Source organism: Anolis carolinensis, chromosome 2, assembly GCF_035594765.1.
Source record: "Anolis carolinensis isolate JA03-04 chromosome 2, rAnoCar3.1.pri, whole genome shotgun sequence".
In the NCBI taxonomy this organism is placed as follows: domain Eukaryota; kingdom Metazoa; phylum Chordata; class Lepidosauria; order Squamata; family Dactyloidae; genus Anolis; species Anolis carolinensis.
The window spans coordinates 101869558-101895013 of record NC_085842.1 but is presented as its reverse complement, the minus strand read 5'-3'; the positions used below and the strand labels follow the sequence as shown (position 1 = coordinate 101895013).

Genomic DNA, 25456 nt, shown 5'->3' with positions numbered 1-25456 from the left:
AAATGGAGGAAATATGATCATGCATATGTTGAAATTGTAGGAATATTTGGCATCAACAGCTAGAATATTGTGTAGCCAATGTTATATATGAGCTTACGTAGGAAGTAGAAGAGAAAATATGCAGGACTTCTATAGACAGGCAGGAAGCAAAGCCGCTTAATTTGCATAGATCTAAGAAACAGGTGAAAACCAGACAACAAGCATGTACTGCAGATTGCCTCTGTCCCTAAGATGCATCAACATACAAGTGTTGATGCAACACTAAACTTCCAACAGAAATGTTCACTGAAACTGTTTACTGTCTCTGGAATGATCAGAGCTTAACATTTGATTGAAAGCCACTTGTGCATGTAAATCTATGGTTTATAGTTGATGCCAGAGTCTGTAGGAATAATTCTGTGTGTAAGACTAAGACAGAGGTTAGCGTGATCCTGTGGTTCAGATCCCACCTATGTATACTGGACTATACAGCCGGGGATGTTTTGATTTAGTTAATAAAAGAATGCCACTGTATTACAGGAGGGTGACTCAAGTTGTTCCTGACACCAAAAAAACCCAAAAAAACAGGAGGGCTGTAACTTCGTATCAAAGCATGTGCTTTGTGTGTAGATCAGGTTCAATCCTTGCCATCTATATGTAAGGCTGAAAAAATACATGTCTGAAATTCTGGAGGGACACTGCCAGTCACAAAAGCTAGATAAGCCTATGGTCTGACTCAGCATGGAGATGCTTCCTTTGTACCTAAAATGGTAGTCCTGTGTTGTGTCCTGGCTGTTTAATGCCTAGATCAATGTATTTGTGTCCTGGCATCAGCTCCCTGTTTCCCAGGGCAGCTGTTGAGAAAGAGGTCAGGGAATGAAGGAGAAGCCACATTATTATGTTGTTGCCTGGACACTGAGGTAACTTGGACTGCATGTTACAACAGGAGGAAAGAACTCCGCATGTGGCTATTTTCACTGACTACCTCATCCTTTTGCAACATGTCATTTTGCCCTACTTATAGCTACTTAAAAGAAGCTCTGTTGCACTCTACTGGTATCATCCCTTGCAGTGGGGACAAAACTTCAGAAATTCATGGATATGAGACCTGTTCCTCTATAACTAGCCCTTTTAGTAAATATGTGTGCTGTGGTAATTTACTCTCACTCCTGAGCAAGCTGATCCAGGCTGAATCCAGTCTCAGTATGATGAAACTTCCCTTTAAAAGATCTTATATAGGAAATTAATTCCATGTTTTATTTATTTTATCAGTAGAGTGTTTCCACAGTGTGTGAAAACTATTGTAACAATGCTATCAAAGCAGCCACAAATAACAAACCTATACTTCAAGTTGTGAGTTAAGGCTTCCCTCACCAGGCAGATTTTTTTTTGAAGGACAATGTTAGCATCCTGGCCAAACTTTAAAAGCTGTTCAGGGAAGTTATATTGGTTACCTTGATTGATAATTTTTGCAATAAAATGGCAGTTTGAGACTGAAACAGGATAGGGGAATGATTTTTCCTGTGTAACTAATTTCCACAGTTCTTCTAGCCATGAGGGGGAGATGGGTCATGCTAGTAAACTTTGGGTTTCTTTCTTTACTTCTGCCCTGGATGATCCTTGAGGATGCATCTTCCATGGGCCACAGCTTGGGGAAGTGCACCCCTACCCAGGTGCCCCATATATTCAGCAATGGGGATCTGTTGGCTGATTAAAGCCTGGGCAACATTTATTTGGTGGCCCCAGTTTCACCATTGACAGTGAGGAGTTGCAGGACATAGTCACCAAAAGGACTGGAATGTTTCTCTGCTGTGGATCATTTGCTGCAACATTTACTATTAATACTGCTAAAACATTTACTACCAATAAAGCCTTTGTAATTGTGTCAATGTTCAGCAATTAAAGAAGTTTTGGAGATGCCCACATCTCATCCCAGAACAGGACAATCTATTTCACGTATTAACAAGGAAGACTCCCCCAGGCAAATCTTCAGGCCAAATAAATTGACACATTGTTGCTTTTGTTGTCCTGAACTTTTATGGCGCTGTTCATGGAATGGAACCAAATCACTTTTATATTTGGCTTTGTATCCCGTTCTGCATATGTAGGATTGTAGGAAATAATGATCCTCTGAGTATTTCTCAAAAATAGAGGAATAATGAATTCAAATTTATAGCATAAAATATTACATTTATGATAATGTAAAATAGCTTAAACATTTACTGCTGCTTTTCTGTGGGTGTGAATGAGAGCAAAGTGAAGCTCTCTCATCAATGAGGAATAATATATATTGGAAATAGGGTTATTTTATGTCTTTCGGGCTGTGTGGCCATGTTCCAGAAGTATTCTCTCCTGACGTTTCACCCACATCTATGGCAGGCATCCTCAGAGAAATGTTGGAAATATTTAGCAAAAGTCACACAATCTTCTGCATAATTAAAAAGTAGTAATTTCCTCCTACCGGTAGTGTCATGTTGTGATATATTCCTTTATGATATACGTTCCTGAATTGAGCAGTGCTTTAATATCAAAATCAGCTGTAGGAATACAGCAAACATCCTCTAGAGAGAATATAAGCTCCCAGTTTTCTCAGACCAGCTTCCTTTGGAAGGCACTATTGAAGGGCAAGACTATCTGCAATGCATAAAGGCTATGATTCTTGTGGTGCTGATTTGTTTGCTCAGCTCCCTTTTTGGAAGTCAAAATGAGCATTTTTTTTAAAATGGCCTTAAATTTTTTCTGACCCACAGAGAAAGTGAATATTTGATCAATGATATGTGTACTTGTCACTTGCCTTACAAAAATAGTAGGAAAATGGACTGGCACCATGGCTCAGGACGGTGCTGAATGTTGCAAGGCAAGTGACAAGTGTCACACCATAGATCATTTTATGGTGTGGTGTCTGTATATGTGTTTACAGTGCCTTTCAGCTCACTGTTTCCTTCTGCCCTCCTACTCCTTCCTTTATACTGAAGAGCAGAGACTATTGCTTCCACAGGCTTAGATGATAGTGATTAAAGTGATAGCTTATATTGTCCACTTCTTAAAGTTACTGAATATAACATGTTCCACAAACGTGTTCTTCTGTATAGCCTCTGTAATGTCACATGGGAATTAAAGTCTTAACCAGCACTCACAGATTTCCATTAATTGACATTTTCCTGTTTTCCTTGGTCTGTGTCAAGCGTTTAAGCTACGAGGAGAGAATGGCTCGCAGGTTACTTGGACCAGAAAATGCTGCATCTGTGTTTGAACCTCAGAGTGAAGAAAATGCACAGGACTCACAAGTAAGCTCTTTTGAAAAAAAATATTTCCCAGATATTTCTCTCACATTTCAGTTCTTGCAAATCAAACCTATTTATGAAATAAATGACTATAAACCATGACTATAGGAGCCCCAAGGAAACTTGGTAAAATCGCTGTGATTGATCCTCGTGTTGTCCTTCTACTGGCCCTCTGCAGCCAATATGAAACAGAGGAGAAGTGGAATAATGAAAAAAAGAAAAGGGTATAAAGGCTGACCTAAGATATCTTACTTTCTCCTCCCACTGAAGCTTGACTCTTACTTCAATGGTGGTGATGGACCACTTCCACTATAGGACAACAAGATAGCTTCAGAGTCTGGAAGCAATCTTTGTGGCACACATATCACAATATCATGTCTTCCAGTAACTGCCTGAGGAAGCTGATTCATTCTGTTTAATGGTAGGGCAAGCCCAACATGATATTGTGATGGTGCTACACTCAAGCTGCAGAAGGTCGATGGCAGAGGCAATAAAACGTTCACAGAAGGAGGAAAAGGTCCAACTATAGACTGGTAAATTGTTTTCTTTAGTGCAGTTGCTTCTCTTTCTCCATGCAAGAAAATGGAACAATTGAGTGGAAGCACTACGTACTTTTTGCAGTTAAAATATTTAAGTAGTATGGTCCTACGAAAGGTATTTGTTTCACTTATATAGAGAAAATAGAAGAGTCTATAGTTCGAAAAACATTGATACTATGTTGAGAATTACTTTTGTAGTTTATGCTTTGCCTAGTATCTGCCCATGGCCACCCAGCCATAGGATTTATTCTTCTCTGTTGGACAACAATCATAAAATACTATCAAGAGATGTAAAAATACAGGTAGGCAGTAGGTCATGAAGTTGTGCAAGGAATCGGAATCATCATTAAAGGGTTTATGAGAATATTTATTTAAAAGTTGGCTAGACTGCAAAAACCGTATTCCAAAATGTAATCGGCCGATGTGACTAACTTGACACAGAGCTTATATCTTACTGTGATGGATCCACAAATAAAATTCCTAGAACTGTCAGTGCTGCACTTCCTATATTTAACTGGCCTCATTGCTAAAATGGCAGAAATATCTCTGTGCCTGAATGATAGCTTGTCTTGAATTCTATTCCATCTGTTCCAGAAAATTTATAATGGATCTCATTAGTTAGGGTTTTAAAAGTCCCAGTTGCTCATAAAGGCCATGCGATTTGGTTAAAACGTTATTGGAAAGCTTAGCTAGCTCTAGCTCTGTGATCTAACAAGGAAAATATTTTCCAGTTTAATGTGTGTTGATTGCCATTGGTACCCTTTTGTAAGTGCGCACAGCCCTTAACGCCTGCCAATGCTAAATATTAAAGTGGCTTGACTTCTATTCCTGCTCAGCTGAAGGACAGTTTGTCCCTAGCTCTCATTTCAAATATTCCACTGGGATGGTGTACTCTACCCTCTAACAAAGGCTACCTGTTTGCCAAAACATTTTGGACCTGTGGAAAGAACTGAATTACTCCTTGTAACAAAAGAATCCTGATTCCATTTACTGTTACTGGTGTATTAAAATAGATTCTATGTATTAATATGTATCATTTGCAGGCTAAAACCTTTATATTCAAGAAGGCTTTTAAAGGAGGTTTTTAAAATCAAGTCAAAGGGTGCTGTGGTTTTATTTCTGAATCTGTTTATAATCAATTTTAAATATTATAACTGTTTTAATGCCATTAATATTTAATTCTATGTTAGTATTTATAGATTTTTAGGTTTTAAAATGTATTGTATTGGGTTTAATGTAAACAAGTCTCTGTTGTAGAGAGAAAAGGAGGGTATAAATAAACATAATAATAATAATAATAATAATAATAATAATAATAATAATAATAATAATAATAATAAATTTCACAAGTGGTGATAAGAAATCATTTCTTTGCTTCTCCAGCAAGCTTAATTAACATATTTTCAGCTCTCTATCATAACTGGATAACTCGTTCTCTTGGTCTCTGTCTCTCCCTCTTTCGCCACTTCTCTGCATTTCTCAGCAGCAGAACTTGGAAAGCTCACGCCTGCAAGTTCCAGCAGCCCAAGTAAGGTATGCGATATGCAGAGCTTTTGCTGCAAGGTGACTTCTGTGGGGTGTGATAATACAAGACTTGATCCAAATGGCAAAGTTGTGTTTAGCAAACGGACTAGTGAGAAGTTAGTGGCCTAATTGTTGTGAGGCTATGACTTCAATTATCCAGTTTTATAATCTATTCCCATTGCATTTGCTGGTGCTTACTTCCCTAGGAAGTACAGCCTAGGAACGCAGTTAGAGGCACACATTTCAAGTCATACGCAGTTGCCTCTAAGAGCAGCAGTACTGTTATTTAAAATGCATTGTTGCAATCAAATGACTTCAATCTAAATCTAATGGAAAACTGCAAGGCACAAGATATTAAATCCAATGCCCTGAAGACAAGGATAGGAATCATGTTATGTGAAATAATGTTGTTTTCAGAATACTTGGGGGGTGGGGGCTTGTTCTAGTGAAGGCTCCAAACTAGAAATCGAATTTTGCCTATTTGGGAAGTGTCCTCACCACCAAGAATACTAATCCACTGATAGTGTGGTTGTGGTAGTGGTAAAGAAATAATGCAGTGTTGACTTTTTAAATGTGTACTTGTAGGAGCAGGCCAACTTCAAGAGGGGAAAGGAGTGAGCAAGGCTCAATCCAGGAAAAGTTTTTCCAACCACGTTTTGTGCAAGTGCCTGAAGATATAACAGTTGAAGAAGGACGATTCTGCAGGATTGATTTCAAGGTAGTAATAATATGTTAGCATTAGATGCTTTTAATAGGATTTTATACCTTGCTAAATCAGACTAAGCTCCATCTAGACCATTATCTTGTTTCAAATGCTGGCCAGCCAGAATGCCAACAAAATGTGTAAGTGCAAAAAGTGGTATAATTTTCTGGTATTATATCTGGTCCTAGTAAAGGCTATTGACCAACTGTGGTTTTAGAAAATCAGATTGCTTGTATCCTCCACAAATCTGCCTAATCTTTTTAAATCATCCAAGCTACAGTCCACACCACATCTTTTGGTAACACATTGTATAAGTTAATTACAGAATCCCAATAAGAAGGATTTAGAATATGGCTAAAGGGATTATATATTTTTGGAAGCCTGCTCATTCGTTGTCACAAGCATTTACTTCTCTCTTTTATTTATTTTAAATTGGAGCAGTCATCTTCTCTAGATACGTTTTAGAGTTTTGGTTTGCATTCTGGGTCCGGGTTAGTGTTCTTTGTTACCTTTCTTTTTCCTGCATGTTGATAAAATCTGTAATGAGCAGAAAGGATGAAGGCATTTGCAGGCCACTGATCATTACACTAATGGACCAAGCCATGTGGCATGAACTTCCTGGCCGAGCCATGTTGTCGGTCAACTTTCCTTCTGACCTAGTTTTGTATCACACGTTGCTAACATCACTTAAATAATTCTGTATCTTGAGAACTATACACTTTCTTTGGTCAGGAGCTTTCTTTTAAAATACATTTTAAACTCTAGAAAATTGAATACGCTAAAATTAAATTGTTGTTCTTCACCAACCATACTTGAGTTGAACCACTTCCAATATAACTATTTATTAGTCTACTCTTTCTGTTTTTACACTCCATTCCACAACTGTGTTGAGCAACAAATGTGTACTGGTTCCTTATACATTGGAAAGCAATGATTTGCAGTGATTTCCAAAACACTGCAATTTGTTTCCATAAACACATTGTATTACATTTAGTTATTACATTGCTTTACACACAATATTTTAAATAATGGAGGGGGAGGTACTGCCAAATTTGTTCACATTGGTTTTCACTGTTACAACGTTAATAATCTTTCAAATATTGCAAATTACAAAGAAAGCCTTGACTCACCTTGCTAGAGCAGTGTGTGTGATTCTGGGGCCACATACAACCCTCTAAGTGTTTTTGTGGCCTATTCTATAATTCACCAGGAGAAGAAAGTCACTTTTAAAATAGATTTTTACTCCTCTTGTGCTGTTTAACTTCTTTGAAAACAGCTTTTCACAACCGAAAGTGGGCATCCGGACACTTCTGGGATTAAATTCTTTTAGCACAGTTTGGCATTTCTGTAGCCCCAAGAGGGTCATGAGGCAAAAAATTGAACCAGAGACCTGCTGTAGTTGCCTAGCCCTGTGCTAAATAATCCTGAACAAATGGCCTTTAAAGCTTTGTATATGAACTGTATATGTAGAGCTCGGAGAGCCAGTGTGGCATAGTGGTTTGAGTATTGAACTGGACTCTGGAGAACAGTGTTCGAATCCATCCTCATGCACAGAATCCCACTGGATGACCTTAGGCAAGTCATACTCTCTCTGCCTCAGAGAAAGGCAAAGCCACACCCCCCCTGTGATAAGTTCACATTAAAGCCACTTGTTGGCACACAAACAACAGCAACCTAGGCCTGCCCTTGGACATAATCTATAGCTTCACGGTACTTTTATTTGAATACTGTTTCTGAATGTCTCCTGTATTTCCTTTTACAGGTGAGTGGGCTACCAACTCCAGATGTAGCTTGGTATTTAAATGGAAGACTAGTCCACCCAGATGAATTTCATAAAATGATTGTTTCTGAAAAAGGCGTCCATTCATTCATTTTTGAAGTCATCCGAGTCTATGATGCAGGAATGTGGGAATGTGTGGCTTATAATCGTGCTGGAGAAGCTTCCTTCACAGTAAAATTAGATGTCATTGGTATGAAATAGCTTTGTCTGTGTGGAAATTGTTGTACTTTGTTGTTAATATCCTTTCTTCATGTGTTTGCAGAAGCAACACTCTTGAGCATCTTGAATGTCTCTCATTCAAGATGCCCAAGTTTACCTGACAGCGACATATTAACCAGCAGCCCATAGGCTGAGCCATGAAGGAATGCAGCTAATCTTTCCACTGGATGCACAACAATCCTTCCAGTTATAGGAATGCAGTCCAGCACTCCTACCTGCCCCTTCTCCACCAGCTAATACTGTACATGGCTATGTTGAGGGGAAGATGGGGGGATGTTTGGGCGTACTTGGGGGCTTGAAGGAGAAGATGCATAATTCAAGCTGGTTAACCATAATAATAATAATAATAATAATAATAATTTATTCTTGTACCCCGCCCCATCTCCCCGAAGGGACTCGGGGCGGCTCACATGGGGCCTTGCCCAACATCACAATATAAAATCAAAACAAAAACACAAATTTACAACAATAAATCAACAATATCGGTAAAACAATCGAAAAGGACAATCTTACAAGATGAAATGTAAAAAACAGGTATATCAAACACAAGTCTGGGCCGAAAGGTGAATGTGTCAAATAGGGAGGAGATAGTTACGTAATTGACATAGTCAATGAAGTACTATAAATGACAATAGTGACAATAAAAGGGCAGATCAGTGGGTCTATTATTACATAGGCAGGCATCTTAAACCAACAAAATTCACTCATCAAAGGCTTTCCGGAAAAGCCAGGTTTTCAGATTCTTCCGGAAGGAGAGGAGGGTGGGGGCCAGCCTAATCTCCCTAGGGAGCAGGTTCCAAAGCTGGGGGGCCACGACAGAGAAGGCCCTCTCTCTCGTCCCCACCAACTGCGCCTGCGAGGGTGGTGGGAGCGAGAGGAGGGCCTCCCTCGACGAGCGAAGAGATCGTGCGGGTTCATAGGGGGAAATGCGGTCTCTAAGGTAGGCGGGTCCCAAACCGTTTAGGGCTTTGTAGGTAAGAACCTGCACCTTGAATTGGGCTCGGAATTCATGCTGCTCCAGGCTATAGCTTTTAGCTGCCTTCACTTTTGATATGTTATGGTTGTACATGTACTTTGCACAGTTCTTGCCTATTCTTTTTTAATCTATCTTTTCTTTTCCTTTCCCTTGTTAATAAATTTCCAGCCCGAGAACATCGGAAAGCTCCAACTTTCATCTTTAAACCACAAAGCACAAGAGTCTATGAGGGGGATTCAGCCAGGATTGAGTGCCAAGTGTCTGCTCTCCCCCCACCACAGATCTACTGGAAAAGAAATAATGAAATGGTACAATTCAATACAGATCGAATCAGGTAGGCTTATATCTAATAGGCCCATTTGCAGCTTTTCAGCCATTAAGTTGGGACTAAATTATGTTGTTCCAGTTTTCATGTTTAAAATACTGTATTGCTGGCCTACAGTCATAAAAAGAGGAACAAAAGATTGATCTATACTACACCTCCTATATTTTGGCCCCAGCAATAATCCAATCAGCATCTAGGGTCCTATTCCAGGTAGAATTAGTGCAGTTTGATACCACTTTAACTGCCATGGCTAAACGTTATGGAATCATGGGAGCTGTAATTTTAGGTAAAGGTAAAGGTTTTCCCCTGACATTAAGTCTAGTCGTGTCTGACTGTGGGGGTTGGTGCTCATCTCCATTTCTAAACCGAAGAGCCAGAGTTGTCGGTAGACACCTCCAAGGTCATGTGGCTGGCATGACTGCATGGAGCACTGTTACCTTCCCGCCAGAGCAGTACCTATTCATCTATTCACATTTGCATATTTTCGAACTGCTAGGGGCTAACAGCAGGAGCTCATCCAGCTCCTCAGATTAAAACCACCAACCTTTTGGTCAGCAAGTTCAGCAGCTCAGCGGTTTAACCCACTGCACCATAAAGTCTTCCGTTTTCTCTGCCAAAGAGAACTGAGGCCTTAGCAAACTATATCTCCCATCTAAGTACAAACTATTAGTGACACTGCTTTGATCCAAGATCTGGTGCTTTGGGAGTATTTAGGCATGAGTTTTCCACAAAACGAAAATCTGCACTGAAGTTTGAAAAGGCTTGTCTACTTAAAGAGATCATGAACTGCATTGAGTTCCATTGATGAAAATCTTTGGAGGGGGGCAGAGATAAATTGAGAAAATATCATGTTATTTTTCTTCTTTTCCTAGTATGTTTCATGATACCTCTGGAAAAGTTTGCCTGCTGATCCACAATGTAAATAAAAAAGATGCTGGTTGGTACACAGTGTCTGCAGTCAATGAGGCGGGAGTGGCAACTTGTCATGCCAGGTTGGATGTGGCTAGTAAGTGGCACTTTCTTTTCTAAAAGATGTATCTATATAGACTGAAGTCAATCCATTCATACATGTGTTTCTACCTAATGCTATTTGCAATACAGTCTCGTATCTTATAACTATATTTGTAATATAGTCATAATATAGCCATTTTATGGCTGACATGTACACCCATAAGCTGTACATGTCTTTCAAGTGTCCATCTTGTTAAATTTTATGGCTGACAAAGTTCTATCTCTGTATGTCTTAGTTCAGAAAACATGTGTGGATGGCTGCAGAAATAAATAAATAGAAGCTTTACCACAGTTTCTGAATCAAAATAAACTCTGCAGTATAATAAAATGTCACTCAGGCTTGTCCACCAAATAACAGTATCTTTACTTAAGTTCAAAAGTTCAAACAGGGCAACAAAATATATAACAGGCTTTCTGAATTAACAGAGAAAATAGAGAATAAACCGTCCCTTTAAATTTGCCTCATTTATCTTATAAATAATCAGGCTTTGGAAAGTATAGCAGCCATTTCCTTCCTGATCAATTTCCAGTCAGCTGCTCTCCTCCCAGTTAAAACCGTTTGCCTCAGTACCAAGCTAGAGGCAGCAGCCAATCGGAATTCTGGCTCCTGGCTGGCTCAGCCAATCAGCTGTCACCACATGCCTTTCCAGTCAACTCATTCAATCATGGTATCTTTTTACAAACCTTCACAATATGAACTACATTATTTTCTGGGGTTGTTTTTCTGTAGTTTTTCTTCGTTTTGGTACATGCTTATTTTTAGATGCCGTGAAAATGTCAGCCCTGAGCAGCTAGGTGAATCTAAATCACTGAAATCAGTAAACATTAAACAAGATGCATAGAACTGTACTAAAATTGTGCAAGATTGAGGTTATTAATGAACAAAGTATGCACATGGCCTACAAATACAGTTATCCAGATTGCTTTATGTATCTTGTTTATTATCGTTGACTGTGTTTTTTGATACTGAAAATAAAAAATTGAATTTTCATATTACTGAACTATAATTCTCTGTCCCCGTTTAAAACTACTGGTAATCTGGATTTTCTCTGTTCCTTTTTTTAATCATTTCTTTTAGCTCACACATACAAGCCACGTCCAAATCCAAAGCCGCTGAAGGTTCGACCAACTTTTAGCAAATACTTAGCACTCAACGGTAAAGGTCTGGATGTGAAACAAGCTTTCTTGCCTGATGAAGGAGAGTTTCAGCGTCTGGCTGCACAGTCTGGGCTCTACGAGAGCGATGAACTGTAATGAACATCAATAAATGAAAAATACATCTCTTGTTCCTGCGACAAACTTAAGACCAGCACAAAGTGGCAATTAAGTGATGGTTGCACTTATTAGCAAACATGCATAATATATTTTTATTTATAACTTAGCTCTTACTCTCACTTTCTGCTGTTGTGATTTTACCAAGATCGATTTCTATGAATGTGTGTGACTGTAGCAGAAGAAAATATCAAAGGTTTATACTTTCTACTTTTAATGGCCAAGAAACTAGGCCAGTGGATGATAATAAAAGTGCAGATGGCTTGAACACAGCTAGATTCAGTCACTGGGTTTTTATTTGTACTGCTTTTGTTAATATTACTCCCTTTGTTATTACAGTTTTTGCAGGCTGACTACTAAACATAAATGTGAGTGTTTTTAATTAAAGTTTTATGTCCAGTGCAAATAAAGTTTTAAATATAACACTTGCCATTTGTCCAGTCTTTAGAATACAGGTGAATGAGAACTGGGTTTTTTTTAATGGTGTGCAGAGATTTTCAAATCTGTGTCCAAAAAAGGGCTCCTCTTTAAATAAACAAAAGAACACACTGATCCATAATTAAAAGTCAGCCAAATGAGAGATTTCATTTTGAGGGGCTTATTAAAACCATGATTAGAAAACATGGGCCCTTCCAGTATTTGACTACAAGTCCTAGCCACTCTAGCAAGTATGGCCAATGGTAAGGAATCTGGAGGGCTGTGTGACTATTCTTTATGAAGAAGTGGCTGATGTTTATGGTGTACTTTCAGCTGAATGAGGCACTAAGGTAGGGAAACTGGTTCACAGTACATATCTTTATATTATAAGTAAAGTGAATAAAAATGCCAAGGAAGTCAGTCAGCCTACATTCAAAACCCAAAGGTTCCATCTTGACATTCAGAGGTTTCCCTCAAGACATATCTATAGAAGATAGAGATCAAGAGGAAATAGCTAGACATTACTAGCAGAGAGTATTGCTCCCTCAAACATGCTGCTCATTCTTTTTAGAAATCTTGCTGGCTCCTTTTGATAATGCCAAATGTTTACTGGGAGCATGAATTTCACTGCATTTAATTAGTTTTGGGTACAGAGTACAATAGCATAGCACTTTTCTACAAACTGAACAGGTAAATTCCCTCTGACTAATGGTTGCAACAATCGCTTGTGATGTCTAAAAGGGTGGGTTCCCAAGACTAGAATAAACATTGTTGAGTTAACTCTGGATTGTTTTACATCATGTGCATCTGGGGGAAAATAAGTTGTCTTCAATATATTTTTGTATCTGCAAATAGCTCTCTGACACATACATCTACAGCATTTTCTAATGCAGTATTCAAATAGTGATCCATAGACCAGTGTTCTCCTGTGAGCTGTTGGCTGTCAGGTTATGGACTTTTTCCAGGAAACTATGTGAGCAGCCTAAAAACTTTAAAGGCACTAGATCCTGTGCAGTCTTGGAAATTAAGGATCAGCCCCAGTTAGTACTTGGATGGAAGACCACCAATGCATATTAGGTGCTATATTTCACCTTCGTGTATTCCTTGCTGGGGAAAAACCTATTAAATTCACGGAGTTGCCATAGGTAGATGGGTAACTTAAAATTGCAATCCAATATATGGAGGGCCACACAACATCCAGATCTTCTGGATGAGCAAATCCAGATCTTTTGGATGATCACCCCTGGGCTCTTCTTGGAGCTGTGAGGCCAATCGCCTGTGCTCTAGATCCTTGCCCTTCCTGGCTAATCTAATTTGCCAAGGAGGCGATGGCCGAATGGTTTATGAGAATTACAAACACATCCTTATCTACAAAATGATGGGCGAACTCACCACATCGGGTTGTCGAGTGGTCAGAGTTCTCCTCCTCCTGATGGGGATGAAAGAATTCCCTGACTACTAGAAACAACTCAGCCAGTCTATATGTTGCAGATGCAATGCAATAGTCAAGAAGGCCTTTCTGTCTGCCCTCATTGCCGCGCAGTAGGCCTTAAGAGAGACTCTAGCCTGTGTTCGATCGGATGCATTTGGAGTCTTCTGCCAGTAGCACTCTTGTCTCCGTCTAAAGGCCTCTAAAGATGGCTTTTCACCATTTTTTTCTCCATTTTATCTCCATTCCTGTTAATAAGAGCTCATTCCATCGGCCCCCATGGGCATCATGGCCCTTTTCTCAACAACTTGGGAAGGGTTGTTGTATGTCTTTCGGGCTGTGTGGCCATGTTCCAGAAGCATTCTCTCCTGACGTTTCGCCCACATCTATGGCAGGCATCCTCAGAGGTTGTGAGGTATGGAGAGCTGATGAAGAAGCACAACCTACAAACTATCTACAGACCCACGAAGAAAATCCAACAAATGCTACGGTCAGCGAAGGACAAGAGGGATCCTCTCTCTTCTGCAGGAGTCTACCGGATACCATGCAGCTGTGGACAAGTCTACATAGGGACCACCAAACGCAGCGCCCAAACAAGAGTCAAAGAACATGAAAGGCACTGCAGACTAATTCAACCAGAGAAATCAGCCATAGCAGAGCATTTGATGAACCAGCCTGGACACAGAATACTATTTGAGAACACAAAAATGCTGGACCATTCTAACAACTATCATGTCAGACTACACAGAGAAGCCATTGAAATCCACAAGCATGTGGACAACTTCAACAGAAAGGAAGAAACCATGAAAATGAACAAAATCTGGCTACCAGTATTACAAAACTCAAAAATCAGAACAGTAAATAAAAAGCAATACTCTGAAAACAGAGGATTTCCAGACATGAATCAACCAAGGGCAGTTAACGACTCTAAACAAAGGATGCCCCAGAGGCAGGAAGAAGACAGCAGATAACTACACAACATTCATACTGACCTCTCTCACCCTAGACTTTCCACAGATATATATTAACCTCTTTGCTTAGTTTTCTCCATACCTCACAACCTCTGAGGATGCCTGCCATAGATGTGGGCGAAACGTCAGGAGAGAATGCTTCTGGAACATGGCCACACAGCCCGAAAGACATACAACAACCCTGTGATCCCGGCCATGAAAGCCTTCGACAACACAACTTGGGAAGGGCTGAGCATCTCATTCCCATTTTTTTTGTAAGAAGGTACACGAGTTAATAAACATGACCACTGTGTTTTTTTTTAAAAAGCCTCCAAAGAAGGAGCCTCCACCACAGTCCGGGGCAGAGAGTTCCACTGCCGGACAGCCCTCACTGTGAGGAAGTTCTTCCTGATATTCAGGTGGAATGTCCTTTCCTGTAGTTTGAAGCCATGGTTCCGCATCTTAGTCTGCAGGGCAGCAGAAAACAAGCTTGCTCCCTCCTCCCTATGACTTCCCCTCATATATTTATACATGGCCTTCATCATATCTCCTGTCAGCTTTCTCTTCTGTAGGCTAAACATGCTCAGCTTGTTAAGCCACTCCTCATAGGGCTTGTTCTCCAGACCCTTGATCATTTTAGTCGCCCTCCTCTGGACACTTTCCAACTTGTCAACATCTCCCTTCAATTGCGGTGCCCAGAATTGGACAAAGTATTCCAGGTGTGGCCTGACCAAGGCAGAATAGAGAGGTCACATAACTTCCCTGGATCTAGACACTAGACTCCTATTTAGTAAAGGTAAAGGTTTCCCCCTGACATTACGTCTAGTTGTGTCTGACTCTGGGGGTTGGTACTAATATCCATTTCTAAGCCGAAGAACTGGTGTTGTCCGTAGACACCTTCAAGGTCATGTGGCTGGCATAACTGCATGGAGCACTGTTACCTTCCCAGTACCTGTTCATCTACTCACATTTGCATGTTTTCGAACTGCTAAGTTGGCAGAAGCTCCCTGGATTTGAACTGCCGACCTTAGTCAGCAAATTCAGCCACTCAGCAGCTTAATCCACTGCACCACCAGGGGCACAGAGTCCTATTGATGAAGGCCAAAATCTCATTGGCTTTTTTAGCCACTGCATCACATTGTAGGCTCATGTTTAACTTGTTGTCCACGAGGACTCCAAGATCTTTTTCACACATACAGTAGAGTCTCGCTTATCCAACGTAAACGGGCCGGCAGAACGTTGGATAAGCGAATATGTTGGATAATAAGGAGAGATTAAGGAGAAGCCTATTAAACATCAAATTAGGTTATGATTTTACAAATTAAGCACCAAAACATCATGTTATACAACAAATTTGACAGAAAAAGTAGTTCAATACGCAGTAATGCTATGTAGTAATTACTGTATTTACGAATTTAGCACCAAAATATCACGATGTATTGAAAACATTGCATTGGATAATCCAGAACGTTGGATAAGCGAGTGTTGGATAAGTGAGACTCTACTGTACTGCTGTTGAGCCAGCGTTCCCCATTCTGAATCTGTTCATTTTATTTTTTTCTGACCAAGTGGAGTATCTTGCATTTGTCCCTGTTGAAGTTTAACACCACTTTCGCTGCCACGGCTCTATGCTATGCAGACCTGGGAGTTGTAGTTGAGTGAGCCATCAAACACTCTTTGGCAGCGAAGGCTAGATAGAGATCTTGTAAAATGACAATTCCACGGTTTTATATCCTTGCGCCATGGAAGTGGTATCAAACTGCATTAACTCAAGGCATGGACAAACTTTGGCCCTCTAGGTGTTTTGGACTTCAAATCCCACAATTCCTAACAGTCTACCGGCTGGGTTGTTGTATGTCTTTCGGGCTGTGTGGCCATGTTCCAGAAGTATTCTCTCCTGACGTTTTGCCCATATCTATGGCAGGCATCCTCAGCCTTCGACAACACATTGAACAAGTCTACCGGCTGTTGGGAAGTGTGGGAGTTGAAGTCCAAAACACCTGGAGGGCTGAAGTTTGCCCATGCCTGCTCTAGATACAATGATCTCCAAAGTGGAAAAAAGCCTATTTTGTAAAGATGGATAAGGCGGGCTCTGGGGACCACTGGCTCACTCTGGACACTCTCTCCCAGGCACAGAGGAAGACAGATCCTTCCTGAATAAATTGCCAAGAAGTCGGAGAGGGCTTGGAGGCACACAATAGACCAAACCTCTCTAGGGTCTCCCTCCCAATTCCTTCGCGGAAGGCGGGGCGAAGAAGGCGGCGTCGAGCCTTCTCTGCGCGGTTCTTTCTTGGAACTCGGCGCCCTTCTTTCGAAGCCCGAGGCCGGAGGCTGTTAGTCCTCCCCTTTCCCTTTGCCTTTCTCTTCTCCTCCTCCCTCCTCCTCACCGCCATGTCGCTGACGGGGGTCCAGCCGAGCAAAGAGTCCATGGGCGACCGCAGAAGCAGCCTTGGTGGGTCCAGACGCTTCATTGACTTTGGGCGCAATTGCCCGACCCGCACTTTGCCCCTTTGGAGAGAAATACAATTTTTAAAGTAGATGTAACTGATTTTAATGTTTGTGTATATTTATAATTATTTTATGTCCCGGCATGGAGTGTTTGCCGTATATATGTTGTGCTCTGCCCTGAGTCCCCTTCGGTGTGAGAAGGGTGGAATATAAATGTTTTAAATAAATTAAATAAATTCAGCCTGAAAAACTCACAGCAACCCAGTGATTCCGGCCATGAAAGCCTTCGACAACACATTGAACATGTAATTCTTAGGTCATTGAACTTTGGTTACTGTAGGAAATGTAATCCTGTTTGGTGTAAGACAACTGAGGGTGCGTCTACATCAGCATGGGCAAACTTCAGCCCTCCAGGTGTTTTGGACTTCAACTCCCACAATTCCTAACAGCCTCCTGGCTGTTAGGAATTGTGGAAGTTGAAATCCAAAACATCTGGAGGGCCGAAGTTTGCCCATGCCTGGTCTACATGGTTAATGGGGTGTGATGCTACTTTAGCTGCAATGGGGTCAATGCTGTGAAATCCCAGGATTTGTAGTCTGGTGAGGCACCAGCACTCTTTGGCAGAGAAGGGTAGAGATTTTGTAAAACAGCAGTTCCCATGAGCCCATACCATAGAGTCATGGAAGTTAAAGTGATGACAAATTGCATTATTTGTGCACTGTGTAGATGCACCCTTCATTTTGTTATACCAAACAGAATAAATTTGCTTGCAATATTATTATTATTAGTATGTTTTTTTTATACCCTGCTTTTAACTCCAACAGGGAGACTCATCCAGAGTTCAATGAGGAAAGAGATAAATGTTCAGTTCATAAGAAGGAAAAATCCTCTTTTCTATTATTTCCATTCAGCAGGTGGAGAATGGCACGGAGCCATGATAGTGTTACACGTTACAACGCATACTGTGGAAACTAAATTCATGCCTGCCATCACTTCTAATATTTCTGAATTACATAAAATATGATCACTCCAACTTTACCTTGGGGACATTGAAAAAGTAATTGACATTGTTGGGATTTGCATTTTTCATTTGCAAAGATGATTTGTTTATCTTGTAATGCAGAGAAACTTACATTTCCTTGTTTTTGACAGTGTTTACATTTCCTCACATTCTTTTAATGTTTTTGGAAATTCCACACACAGGTAGCATAAGACCTCGATTGACTCACAGTAGAGAGCTAGAAATGAAAACTTCCCTTCAGGAGCTACTGATCTACATCATTTTTCTAACAGATCTGTGTATATGTAAGTCTGCAAAAATGGGGCAATTTGCTATTGAATCTTGTCTCTAAACATTATTTTGCATCATATTGTGGTGGGTTTTTTTTTACAACAATAAATATTCAACCTGCATAGAAAAACAATGTTATTTGGACCAGTGATTTCCAAACTCTGGTCTTCCACGTGTTTTGAACTTCCAACTCCCAGAAGCCTTGGCTGTTTTGGTCAAAGATCAGGGATTCTGGGAGCTGTAGTACAAAACTCCTGGAAGACTGAAGTTTGGAAAACACCGATTTAGACTTTTAATTATTAGGGACGGAACTGAGTGATTATTAGGAAGGAAAATTGATTTGTAGTTCCTTTTCGATGCAAAAAAAAGGCAAGAAAGTGGGCCTTTAGTTGTAAATCTGTTTGTACATTCTGAATCCTATGAAAAAAATGGTGGGTGGAGGATTAAAAGGACATTTCTGATAGAATGGTTCTGCTCACAGAGACTAGAAAAGGAGGAATGTTAATGCAATGGTCAAGAAATGAAGAAATACAGGTTATATGCTGTCAATAACCAACTACACTAGAATTAATGCAGCTTGACACAACTTTAACTGCCATGGCTCAATGCTGTTGAATCCTGGGAGCTGTAGTTTGGTGAGGCAGCAGCACTCTTTGGCAGAGAAGGCTAAAGACCTTGTCAAACTACAACTCCCAGGATGCCATCGCATTGAACCATGGCAATTAAGGTGCCATCAAACTGCATTAACTCTACAGTATAGCTCTACCCTTGATGGAATTGCACCTACTTGTCATAGTTTGTGAGCCAGTCATAGTTTATAAGCAAGATCATACTTGCTTTCTCCTGCACAAATTGTTGTAGTATCTTTAAAATGGAAAAAGTGTAATGTATAAACAGGTATAAGGTGCATGAACTGAGCTTTCTCTGATTTTTCTCTTCAGTGACGTTTGGGATGGTTAGCACCGATATGTACTACCTAAACAAAGTTATGTCCAATCTCTTCCTGGAAACTCCTTTATCTGATACAGATAAAACTGATTTCACAACCATGGGCAGCATTTCGGACTATTGGGAGGTAAAGTTCTTATTCTGTACTATTGTTATTCAAAGGGTTAGGGGAGGGCATATTTAAAAGGATGTGGCAGTGTAGAAGCCGCTTGTATAAACCAATGGCTTGGTGTCTTTATTCAGTCAGCAAATACACAAAAAAGAGGACCTTCCAATAATTCATGTCCAATGCATTTTGTTTCTTACATCAAAATGCTTTAAACTAGAGCCAACCTTGCTTAGGAGATGGTCTGTGTCAGGGGTCCTCAAACCTTTTAAGCCAAGGGCCGGTTCATGGTCCCTCAGACTGTTAGGGGGCTGGACCACAGTTTGGAAAAACCATGAACAAATTCCTATCCACACTGCACATATCTTATTTGTAGTGCAAAAAATATATGAAAGAACAATACAATATTTAAAATGAACAAATTTAACCAACATAAACTTACCAGTGTTTCAGTGGGAGGTGTGGGCCTGCTTTTGTCTGATGGGAGAGTCAAGTTAATTAGGATTGTTGTTGTTGTGTGCCTTCAGGTTGTTTCAGACTTAGGACAACCCTAACTCTAAAGTTTATGGTGTGTGCGCGTGTGTGTGTGTTGGGGGGGGGGGGGAATAAATGACCTTAGGCCTCAAACTAAGGCTGTCATTTTTGATAGATATTATCATCTTCTTTTTAAGCCAGGCTTAAAATCAGCCCCTTCATCTCCCAGATAGATGTGTGGTCCTCTCCCTGTTTCTCACTACTGTGATTCTGTTTATTTTGAAAAAGGGGGTTATTCCTCTTAAAAAGTACTTTCATACACTTTCCTTTGCGTTGTGGTTTCTGTAATCCACTGCTATTCTGTCACTACTTTTTTCAAATAGCTCTATGAAGTTCAGGTTTAAAATGAAGTTGGAAGTAATGAGTGGCAGGTTGTGATGTTGCCTCTAGCTTTTATTGAGGGTATAACAAAAATTGTATTTTCATAGCAATATTAACAATTACTTCATCAGTATACTAAGTAACTGTGCTGAATTATTTTCAAAAGTAATTTAAAGAGTTGCTTTGAGTTTTCCAGAAGCATTCTCTCCTGATGTTTTGCCCACATCTATGGCAGGCATCCTCAGAGCTTGTGAGGATGCCTGCCATAGATGTGAGTGAAACATCAGGAGAGAATGCTTCTAGAAATGGCCATACAACCCAGAAAACTCACAGCAACCCAGTGATTCCGACCATGAAAGCCTTTGTAAAGGATGTTTTTGGAGGTGTCTTTACAATTTTTCAAGGGCTCTCTTACCAATCCTAAGCATTCTTTACCACAAAGCTAATAGAAATAAAAAGAACAGTAATGAGCCATTCAACAAGTAAAACAATGAATTAATCATCTCTTATCTAAAATACTCCAAAATGGCCCACTTAATACTTTTGCTTTGTGATTAATCTGTGTACACAAATTTTATCAAGCCATGAGGAGAGAAAGGCAAGAAAAGTATTGTTGTTATTGTTTTGTGAACTAAATCATTATAATTATAGTATAAAATTACCTTCAGGATATGTGTATAAGGTGTTTATGAATCAGAAATGAATTCCATGTTTAAACTTGGACTCTATCTCCAAGATACCTCATTATGTACTTATATGCAAATTCAGGTATTCCAGAATCCCCCTCTAATCCCTCAAAAAATCCAAAGCATATTTGTTCCCAAGCATAAGGGATACTCAGACCTTCAATGAGTAACAGAAATGGGTTACTTTGTAAATATTGTAATGAGTGTCATAGAATCATAGAATCCTAGAGTTGGAAGAGACCTTGTGGGCCATCCAGTCCAACCCCCTGCCAAGAAGCAGGAAAATCACATTTAGAGCACCCCCGACAGATGGCCATCCAGCCTCTGCTCAAAAGCCTCCAAAGAAGGAGACTCCACCACACTCCGGGGCAGAGAGTTCCACTGCCGAACAGCTCTCACAGTGAGGAAGTTCTTCCTGATGTTCAGGTGGAATCTCCTTTCCTGTAGTTTGAAGCCATTGTTCCGTGTCCTAGTCTGCAGGGCAGCAGAAAACAAGCTTGCTCCCTTCTCCCTATGACTTCCCCTCACATATTTGTACATGGCTATCATGTCTCCTCGCAGCCTCCTCTTCTGCAGGCTAAACAGCTCTGTAAGCCGCTCCTTATAGGGCATGTTCTTCAGACCCTTAATCATTTTAGTAGCCTCCCTATGGACACTTTCCAGATTGTCAACATCTCCCTTCAATTGTGGTGCCCAGAATTGACAAATGAAATTACTGTTGAAATGCGACTTTCCAAGCTCTGGATCTGAAACCTTCATCTGCCTGGCTTATTTAGGATAATGATGGGAGGATTGGTGCACAGCAGTTAAAAATATAACAAGGTTCAAGTGGATTACTCAACTCCTAATCATTGTCATTGCCTGCTCCCTTAATTGGTACAATTTACTCCAGTAAAGGCGGCATCTGTTTCATATTCCTTATTGTTTATGTAGCTTTTTCACCAATGCTTATATGCAAAATCATATGAATTGTTATATTAGTCCTAAAACTTTGAGACTTCAACAGAAGACAGCAAGGGATTAATGTAGGGGTGTTGATGTGTTTTAAAGGTTAAACTTGTGTACACAGACAAGTACTTGGTTGCAACACCCCTTGACCTTAGTGAGAGTTTTCTCTAAGCCAGTGGTTCCCAACCTTTTTTTTTTTGCCCAGGAACTATTAGACCAGGGACCACTCTCCAACATTAGTACCAAAAGGGTTATGAATCTGTATGTCGTCAACTTTAGATTCGGTTTGGTTATTTGGGGTGCTCATTAAGGAAATTGCATTGGATAGATCACATCAGTTCTAGTTTCTAATACAGAACATATGCCATCCAGTAGTCACCATGTGCTCTCCCACAGAAAACCATATTTAATAATCTAGAGCTGATGTGGTCTATCCAATGCAATTTTCTGAATCAGCACCCCAAATGATCCCAGGAACAGGCCTAAAACCGAAGACACCAAGGCGCCCCCACTTCCAAGCACCATATGGAACAGCAGTGCTCAGGGGAAGGGAGGAGGAGGAGAAGCAGCAGTCAGGAGGCTTGTCACACCTTTCGTGGGTAGTCAGCCTCCCTCCTCCTGACATCCCATTGCCTCTGCACTATAAGAGGGTTTTACGAGACCAGTCACTCTCATTGCAACGGTGTAGTAACGGTAAAACTGTGGACCATATTTTAGTTCTTGAGGACCACTAATGGTCCATGGACCATAGGTTAGGAACCCCTGTTCTAAGCAGACATTTGCAAGGCTGCTCTTTAAATGGAATTGATGGCATCTTTGAAAATATAGTAATATCAAAGCATGCTATATGCCTTATTTGCAGGTTAAATATATTGCTGTAATGCTCACTGCATTTCTAGCTTTTGCCAAGAACTTCAAACCATTTTAAATGCAAAATAAGAGTACCAACTACTGACTTTGTTCTGTACAATGAAACATTAATCTCTGCTTATTTTGTGTAATGTAGTTTCTAGAAGGACCACTTCTGGATGGCCTTTTTTGGAACACATGGTACAATACTAATTCCACATCTATACATAGAAACAGCAGCCACATCTACTATGAGAACTTACTATTAGGAGTACCTCAGATTCGGCAACTAAAAATCCGTAACAACACATGTTCGATCTATCCCTCTTTCCGAGCATTTATGAAAGTGTGTTATGGTCAGTATCGCTATCTATATGAGGACAGAGAAAGCTTTGGCCTTAAGAATGATACTGAGTAAGTATAGAAACATAAAAACGTCCATGCTTTTCTCTAATAATAACAAAGTATTTTTCTTATTTAAAACTAGCGTGGGGACCCGGCGGTGCCCGGGTTATTCGAAGAAGGCATTATTTGTCTTTGAATGTTATATATTCTCAGTTTGGAGTGGGTGAACTACAATTCCCAGAGTTGTGGGTCAATCCTCCCCAAACCCTGCCAGTATTCAAAGTTGGCCATTTTGGGTCTGTGTACCAAGTGTGGTCCAGATCTGTCGTTGGCTGGTCATCGCCTGGCTGCAGTGCTCTTTGGATGGGGGTGAACTACTACAACTCCCAGATTCCCGGGGCAATAGTCCCAAAACATCTGTCAGTATCCACAGCAGGCTATGTTGAGTCTGTGTGCAAAGTGTGGTCCAGATCCATCGTTGACTGGGTTCAGTGGTCTTTGGATACAGGTGAACTACAACTCCCAAAATCAAGGCCCATTCCCACAAACCCCTGCAGTATGTTCAGTTGGTCATGAGGTTTCTCTGTGCAAAGTTTGTTCCTGGTCCATTGTCGGTGGGGGTCACTGTTTCTCTGGATGCAGGTGAACTATCACTCCCTTTTCCCCAAACTTGTCCAATATGTTCTATTGGTTATGGGGACTCTGTGTGCCATGTTTGGTCCTGGTCCATTATGGGTAGGGTTCAATTGCAGGTGAACTATAAATCCCAGTACCTACAACTCCCAAATGTCCAGGCCAATTTCCCTCCAAACCCACCAGTATTCAAATCTGGGCATATCGGGTCTGCATGGCAAGTTTGGTCCAGACCCATCATTGGGTTCAGGTGATCTACAACTCCTCTAAATTCCCCAGTAGAAGTCATAGTGCTCTGACTTGATGCAGGGTGAACAACAACTTCCAGAAGGTGGAGTCAATCCCCAAACTCCTCCGGGAAATGTAGTTGCTGCTCAGTTGTGCTCTGTTTGTTATGCAGACAGATTTGAAAGGGAAGGGCAGTAGGTGGGCTCATGCAAATTCCACACCAATGGAGAACCCTGGGGTGCCTGCCTGTGACGGAAGAAAAATGAATGCATTCCATGGGTGGTGGTTCGTAGTGTTTGGGAAGAACATTGGCAGGGGTTGGGATACATGTTTATGGAGCTCGCTGTAACCGCAATGTCAGTGTAAAAGAGTGGCTTTCTGGCTTCTCAGCACTGGGAACTGCAGCCTGTTTGTGGAGGCCAGAGGCTGTCTGTATGAGCAGACACCCGTGCCGCATACACACATACGGGTTTTCACTTTTGTTATGGATATAGATATAGATAGACAGATATAGATAATAAGATTAACAGTGAGATTACTTTCTTGGGAAGCACTGGGAGATCATTTTGCTATATTGTGGGGTCATGCCATAGAGCAGTGGTTCTCAACCTGTGGGTCTCCGGATGTTTTGGCCTTCAACTCCTAGAAATCCCAACAGCTGGTAAACTGGCTGGGATTTCTGGGAGTTGTAGGCCAAAACATCTGGGTACCCACAGGTTGAGAACCACTGTGCTAGGGGGACCTAAAGATTCTTAGAGATATGTTCTCTCAGAGTAAAAAAAATGACGATACTTCAAAAATGAGACGCCATTTATGTAATTTGTGTGAATGGATTTTAGGGGCACATAGACATGAAGATGCTAATCTGGATCAGGACCCTGGTGGGCAGGCGGGAGTCACCTCTTTGCCCTGTACTGTGGTTCCACCCTGGATCATCCCAATATCTTATGTCGGTGCTTTGTCTTGGAGGAAGAACTTTGACATCAATGACTGGTTTTCTACCTGGTATGGGTTACAGGTTGGCGAAGTGTGTTAAAGCACTGAGCTGCTGAACTTGCAGACCAAAAGGTCCCAGGTTCAAACCCCAGGAGCGGCGTGAGCGGCCATTGTTAGCTCCAGTTTATGCCAACCTAGCAGTTCGAAAACATGCCAATGTGAGTGGATTAATAGGTACCGCTCCGGCGGGAAGGTAACGGCGCTCCATGCAGTCATGCCAGCCACATGACCTTGGAGGTGTCTACAGACAACGTCGGCTTTTCGGCTTAGAAATGGAGATGAGCACCAACCCCCAGAGTCAGACATGACTGGACTTAAACCTTTACCTTTACCTTTTTATGGGTTACAGGTGTTTTAACCCACTATGTATTTGAATTCAAATACATAGCCATGTTAGTCTGGAATATTAGTATTCAAAAAGGATCTTGTAACATTTTTAGAGATTAACAGAGAGACAAAAATTGTATCATAAGTTTCCATAGAACTTAGGAAGTAAGAGATTTAAGAAGCATCTGTGCTGTAGAATTAATGCAGTTTGACACTGATTTAACTGCCATGGCTCAATGCCATGAAATCATGAGAGTTTTAGTTTTACTACTGTACTGAGAGTCATTAAACTGCATTTTTCTTAAGATGTTCAAGGTGCTATTCATGGATTCACCTATGTTGGAGGATGAATGAAGTTTGACATCACTTCAACGGACATGTCTTAAAT

General features: G+C 40.7%; 2 protein-coding genes across 21 annotated transcripts in view; both read left to right on the top strand.

Annotated features, from left to right (window-relative positions):
* The window catches only part of myot (myotilin), a 65928-nt gene extending 53893 nt beyond the window's left edge, over positions 1-12035 (top strand). For 16 of the 18 annotated variants that reach the window (XM_062970319.1, XM_062970318.1, XM_008104874.3 and 13 more), the window contains 7 exons: positions 3165-3266; positions 5286-5335; positions 5912-6044; positions 7792-7999; positions 9173-9338; positions 10202-10335; positions 11419-12035. In XM_062970319.1, coding sequence (XP_062826389.1) covers positions 3165-3266; positions 5286-5335; positions 5912-6044; positions 7792-7999; positions 9173-9338; positions 10202-10335; positions 11419-11594 — 969 coding nt within the window. In that variant the 3' untranslated portion in view covers positions 11595-12035. The remainder of the gene's footprint in view (positions 1-3164; positions 3267-5285; positions 5336-5911; positions 6045-7791; positions 8000-9172; positions 9339-10201; positions 10336-11418) is intronic. The other 2 variants (XM_062970320.1, XM_062970323.1) reach the window with 1 other exon arrangement.
* Positions 12036-16671: 4636 nt separating this feature from the next.
* The window catches only part of pkd2l2 (polycystin 2 like 2, transient receptor potential cation channel), a 42450-nt gene continuing 33665 nt past the window's right edge, over positions 16672-25456 (top strand). For all 3 annotated transcript variants that reach the window (XM_062970327.1, XM_062970329.1, XM_062970328.1), the window contains exons 1-4: positions 16672-16860; positions 18060-18161; positions 19089-19222; positions 22697-22953. In XM_062970327.1, the coding sequence (XP_062826397.1) occupies positions 16800-16860; positions 18060-18161; positions 19089-19222; positions 22697-22953 (554 nt within the window). In that variant the 5' untranslated portion in view covers positions 16672-16799. The remainder of the gene's footprint in view (positions 16861-18059; positions 18162-19088; positions 19223-22696; positions 22954-25456) is intronic.